The sequence below is a fragment of the Sprattus sprattus genome, assembly GCF_963457725.1.
Source record: "Sprattus sprattus genome assembly, chromosome: 1".
In the NCBI taxonomy this organism is placed as follows: Eukaryota; Metazoa; Chordata; class Actinopteri; order Clupeiformes; family Clupeidae; genus Sprattus; species Sprattus sprattus.
The window spans coordinates 31,238,042-31,244,481 of record NC_137920.1 but is presented as its reverse complement, the minus strand read 5'-3'; the positions used below and the strand labels follow the sequence as shown (position 1 = coordinate 31,244,481).

At 49.1% G+C, this 6,440-nt stretch overlaps 1 protein-coding gene across 1 annotated transcript in view; it reads left to right on the top strand.

The window, feature by feature from the left end:
• Positions 1-4,842, top strand: part of bcl11ab (BCL11 transcription factor A b) — a gene marked incomplete at both ends in the record, with an annotated part of 33,582 nt that extends 28,740 nt beyond the window's left edge. Inside the window, one exon of the mRNA XM_080848860.1 lies at positions 2,768-4,842. Within this exon, the coding sequence (XP_080704986.1) occupies positions 2,768-4,842 (2,075 nt within the window). The remainder of the gene's footprint in view (positions 1-2,767) is intronic.
• Between the last annotated feature and the right edge of the window lie 1,598 nt (positions 4,843-6,440).

Below are 6,440 nucleotides of genomic sequence, written 5' to 3'. Positions count from 1 at the left end.
GAGTCTGGCCCAGGAAAGAGAAATGTGTGTGTGTGTGTGTGTGTGTGTGTGTGTGTGTGTGTGTGTGTGTGTGTGTGTGTGTGTGTGTGTGTGTGTGTGTGTGTGTGTGTGTGTGTTAATGTCTGTATGTATTTTGCGTGTGTGTCTCTGATTATGTGTGTGTATATGTATGTGTGTGTGTGTGTATATGTATGTGTGTGTGTGTGTTTACGTCTGTATCAATTTAAGTGTCTTTCTATATGCATGTCTCTCTCTCTCTCTCTCACTCTCTCACTCTGTGTGTGTGTGTGTGTTTGTGTGTGTGTGTGTGTGTGTGTGTGTGTGTTTGTGTGTGTGTGTGTGTGTGTGTCTATCACTGCCCTGGCCAGCTGGGACACAGAGCACTGGGGGAATACTGATGGACTAGACGACCCACAGCAGGAAACATGAGCACCTCCTCCCTCCACCCCCCCACCCCTCCTACTTCTCTGTACCTCTTACTACCCAGCATCCCATTCTCCCCATTAGTATCACAATACAGTAATCATGGGAAAACTGGGACAGAAGGCCAGGGTCAAGGTCATGGTTAGCGTTCGAGAGGAGCCCGAGGCTCTATGGAGATGAAGCTCTCGTAGTGCAGTCACGGTGCTGGCTGCACCTCCCCATTCACATTGGCTTTCCTTGGGCAGTGGGGTCTATGTGGTCAGCAGCACAACCGTTTGTTGGAGGTTGAAAGTAAATGCCCCCGAAAGTTTTTCTTACTTTTGTGTGAGTTCAAATCTCAATATTTACTGTCAAAGCTTTTGATTTTCAAATACAACCCGTATAACCTTGTCAATAATCTGTAGGCACATGTTAGGAAACAAACTGTAAAGCCCAGATAGCGTACAGGGAGCTTCCTTTTGAGGTAAAATAAACCTAGCCTGAGTGTATTGTTAGCCTCTGTGTGTGTGTATTTAAAAACAACAACAAGTGCCTTTGTTATTTAAAAAACAATATGGCGGAAGGATTTGAACGCTAGCGTGTCCAGGTGACTTCTCTCCTCACTCGTTCGATGAGGACGAAGTGGATGCCAATCGATAAGTCCTTTGCTAAGCAGACGCTATCAATTTCCTCCACCGGCCTCCTCCCTCCCCACTGTTTCCTGAGATGGACATTTGAAATGCCATCTAGGCAAGTTGATTGAGTGGAAGGAGAAAGAGTGAAAGACCCCTCCACACCCCCCCACCTATCTCCCTGTTAAGTGGTTGGTGGCGGTAGTTTGTCCTTCAGGACTCGTGTGCAATTCTGTGTTGCCACCTTCACGCTATGCCTGTGTGTGTGTGTGTGTGCATGTGTATGTGTGCATGCATGAAAGATACCCCTCCACCCTGCGTGTCCTCTGTCCGCATGCGTTGTGCATTTGCAGTAATGTACATTATTGTCCCGTGAAACACCTTGCCTTGGGGGAAAAAAATCCTTCGGAGAATTTTATTACACTGTTATAAAAAGGAGTATTACTGCTGTTAACATTATCAAGTATTTCTAGCGGTGGGGAGGTGTTTCTGAAATGTGGGTATGTCTGTGTTAAAATGAATTCCATCGCATCAAATAGTCACCAAAGACATCAGTCAAAGTCAAAGACAAAAAATATATATAATATATATATATATAATATACAGTATATACTTTGACAGAGCTGTGTTGCGTGTTATTTTTGTTCTCAGAGTGAGAGAGGAGTAGAAAAGAGTGGAGCGTAATTTTTTTATGATGATGGAAAAACTCAGCGGCAGGTCAGACCCCTCACAGGTGGCAGCAATTAACTGTAATTTCTGCAGATTGTAATGATCCATAATTTAGCAACCCCTCGAAATCTCTTATGTCGTAAAAGAGAGAGAGAGAGAGGGGAGAGGGAAAGAACGAGGGAGGAGAGAGGGAGGCAATAGAGAGAGAGAAAGACAGAGAATGAGAATTTGATTGGGAGCACATTTTTTTAGCCTTGGCCTTTCTCACATCAGATTGTCTTTTGAGGCAAGCTGGGTGGTAGCTGGTGTGTGTGTGTGTGTGTGTGTGTGTGTGTTTGTGTGTGTGTTTTAGAGGGAGTGTATCCTTGCAGTCATCATACTTGGGTTCTTCTCATGTTAGCTTCAGTGCTTGCACGAGTATTGACAGTGGGTGTTTAGTCACCACCATCATATTGGCAATATTAGCTGAGAGAAGATACTTAATGGAGCTGTAATTGCTTATGGTTGTATGTGAGTGAATACGATTCAAGTGTAAGGCCCCTCAACAATACAGAAAAGAACATGTGTGCTGTCTTTGTATGTAACTTTCCATAGGGCATTTCAATAATTAAGGATAGCAGAAGTGAAGACTGTGAAATCATTTTTTCCCTCTTTTTTAAATTTATTTCATAATCGTTTCATTTTCTTTGGGTGCTTGAAAATTACATCAACCCCTCTTAATGGTTGTTTTTATTAATTGGGCTTAACATTTCCATTCCAATTGATTTATGGACTTTAAATCACAGGGATTGTGGAGTGACTGCATTAAATATAGAGGCGACCTTTAAAAGTGCTTATTAAGGTTATAAAATGCAACTTAAAAGAAGGTAGGAAAGATTAAATATGCTGAGGCTAAAAAACTGACCTCACTCTCTTTCTCTCTCCCTCTTTGTTCTGTCTGTCCCCCTCTTTCTGCCTTTCTTTCTCTCTCTTTTTCTCTGACACACATTCTTTCCCCTCTTGCCCCTGGTCCCTCTCACTCCCTCTTTCTCTCTCTCTCACCCTCCTGTATCCTTCACCTGCAGAAAAAGAAGAGCCCAGCAGCTACACTTGCACAACCTGTAAGCAGCCCTTTGGCACCGCCTGGTTCCTGCTGCAGCACGCCCAGAACATGCACGGCTTCCGCATCTATCTGGAGAGCGAGCCGGGCAGCCCGCTGACGCCCCGCATGGCCTCCGCCCCTGGCATGGGGGGAGAGTGCGGATCCCAGGCCCCCCCTCTGCACGCGGCTCACCTGGCTGACAGCAGCCCCTACGGCGCCATGCGTCTCGCTGGATCCAGTTCGGCAGGCAGGGACTCGGTTGCCTCGGGCCCCAGGGAGGGTCGCTACCCTCGGACGCCTCCGCTCTTCAGCCCCCCGCCCAGGCACCACATGAGCCCAGACGACCTGGCCCTGGCCCCCCAGCACCCAAGCGCCTTCGACCGGGTGATGCGCCTCAATTCGGTTCCTCTGGACTCCCCGGCCATGGACTTCTCACGCAGGCTCCGGGAGCTGGCGGGCCAGACAGCCATGGTGGGATCGTCGCCTCCCATGTCCCCTGGACGGCCTAGCCCTGTGAAGCGGCTGCTGCAGCCCTTCCAGCCTGCTGCCGCTCCAACCGCCTCCCCCGTCAACTCCACGCCCTCGCCCTCTGGCAGCCGCGTCTCGGCCCACCACCAGGCCCAGGCACCCAGTACCCCGACCCGGTCCAAGTCCTGCGAGTTCTGTGGCAAGAGCTTCAAGTTCCAGAGCAACCTCATCGTACACAGACGGAGCCACACAGGAGAGAAGCCCTACAAGTGCCACCTGTGCAACCACGCCTGCACCCAGGCCAGCAAACTCAAGCGCCACATGAAGACACACCGGCACAACTCCTCCTCCTCGCTTGCCTCCAGGTCCGACGATGGACTCTCGGCCACCAGCTCACCCGAGCCGGGCACCAGCGACGTACCCGGTAGCGCCACCAGCGCCCTCAAGTCAGTGGTGGCCAAGTTCAAGAGCGAGAACAACGGGGTTATCCCTGAGAATGGTGAAGGTGAAGAAGACGAGGAGGAGGAGGAAGAGGAAGAAGAAGAGGAGGAAGAGGAAGGGGAAGAGGAGGAGGAGGAGGAGGAAGAAGGAGAGGAGGAAGTAGGGGTAGAGAATGGACCAGAGGACAGTAAGGACTTCACCCGATTCAGTCTGAGCCTCGAGGGTGCCCGTCACCACGAGAATAGCCGCAGTCGTTACCGGGCAGACCTGGATCCTCATAAGCGGCGTTCGCTCAACTCCTCGAGCCAGGTGACAACCCCTGGCCCTGGCGAAGAGGTGGACTCTGCTCTGGAGCTGGACCGCCCTGAAGACAGCCACTGTGGCATCACGACGAACGGCACAGGCCCCTTTTCAGGGGAGAGCCTCTCCAGGAAACTCCGGGACTCCAGCCCTGGCTGCCTCAGCCCCCTCTCCAAACGCATCAAGGTGGAGAAAGACCTGGATTCCCCGACCCTCCCTGCCACCGCTGTGACGCCCATCTCGGAGAACGTCTACTCCCAGTGGCTGGCTGGTTATGCCGCCTCGCGGCAGCTCAAGGAGCCCAACTCCACTATACTCAACTTCGGGGACTCCCGACAATCGCCCTTCGCCACGTCCTCCGAGCACTCCTCAGAGAACGGCAGCCTGCGCTACTCTACGCCACCCGGTGAGCTGGACGGGATCGGCGGCGGGGGGGCTTCGGGCCGCAGTGGAGCCGGTAGCGGCGCCAGCACCCCTCACCTCACCATCCCGCCCATGCGCCCCAGCTCCAAGGACAGCAGCGGCGGCGGAAGCGGAGGGAGCAGCAGCGGCGGTCGCCGCAGCGACACCTGCGAGTACTGCGGCAAGGTGTTCAAGAACTGCAGCAACCTGACGGTGCACCGGCGGAGCCACACGGGCGAGCGGCCGTACAAGTGCGAGCTGTGCAGCTACGCCTGCGCCCAGAGCAGCAAGCTCACGCGCCACATGAAGACGCACGGCCAGATGGGCAAGGATGTGTACAAGTGCGAGATTTGCCACATGCCCTTCAGTGTCTACAGCACCCTGGAGAAGCACATGAAGAAGTGGCACGGTGAGCGGCCACTCAGCGAAGACATTAAGAGCGAGTAGAGGAAGTAAGTTGTGGAGGGTTTCGGAAAGTGGGGGAAAGGGATGGGTGGGCCAGGATAAAAAGTTGTTGCTCCCCCATCTCACCGTCCCCATTTTTTAAGCCCTCTGTTGAGTTCTGGTTCTCAAAGGATGTGAACGAAGCTTACCATGTGCTTAGCATCCACACGAGACACTGGTGGACATAGGACACAGGTGGACACGGGACAGTGGATTTTTTGAGGGGCAGTCCTGTCAACAAGCAAAACCCTGGAGCCTCGCTTAATGTGCAATAATTTACTTGTTTTTTCTACCTTTTTATACAAAAAAAAACATAAGAAAAATACTGAATGGCATGCTTGGTGTGTTAGCGCTAATCTGTTAGCTGTAATTGTTGTTGTCGGTGATGTTTTGTACTTTATGATGACAGAAAATCCATGCTGCAGACACACTGTTCTACATATCATGTACAGTTTCACGTCAACGACAGGATCACAATCACAGTTTATCCCATATGCTCACAAGGAGAAAATAACATGAAAACAGATCTTTAAAAAAGATACATTATTTTCAACATGGACAGTTAAAAAATATCAATTGGGATGCCTACTAAATTATGGCCATAAAAATGATTTACCTGAGGTAGTTATCAAATCTATCGGAATTTATTGTATGGTTTCTTTTTGTAAAAAAATGAAAAAAAAAAAAAAAAAGATAAACGAGTGCCTTGGATATCTTTACACATATGTTTATCCAGCCATATGCTACAAGCTTGGAGTCTTAACCAGATGATGATTATGGTTACACTCAAAGTAAGGGTCTTGCATCAAGCTCCCGAAGGACATTGGCCAATCATACCATGCAAAGTGCAGCCATATATTTCAAGAAAAAAAATGTCCAATGTTTTTCACTGATTATTGTGTGCATCACTATGCCTTTGTTTACTACCGTGGCAATACGTACTTTTCAGTTTCCTGAGATTTTGACTTGTGTTGTTTTGGTACAAGGTACAGCAATTAGTTTATTTTATAAATCCGCTAACTTAAGTTCCTAATATTTTTTGGGGTGTATTTTATGTACGAAAGTTTGGCCTGCTTAGTTTGGTGGATAGCATGCAACTATGTGGCCGTCGTTTTTAGCCTTGAACTCTTGAGCTGACCCTTGACCCTGAGGTCAATTTAGTTCTGGCAGGCCTGACGGATAAGGAGAAAGACTTCTGGGACATGACGAGTGAAAGGGGGAAGGGAGAGAGTTTTGAAAGTAAACTTTCAAAAGAATGAAAAGAAAAAAAAATCCCTCAGAGTCCGTCTCAGAGTCCTTCTCTAACGCCAACTTGCTAGTCAGCTGCTGTTAGTTATCTTATTATTTTAGCTAAATGCTCTTCCCCCCCATTTATTAGTGTTTAGAGGAAAGTTAAACTACTAGCTTGTTATTACGAGAGCCTAACTATCTCGAAAAAGAATACCCCTGCTCTTTAGAAAAGAAGCACTTAGCTAAATGATTTCTTCTTGTCGTTTGTATCCCAGCCACAGGCTCCGTTGGCAACTCGTCGGCCATCTTGTTTGACGTTGAGAATAGCACTTGTCACTCTGCCTTGCGTTCTGTATATGTCTCTTTAATCA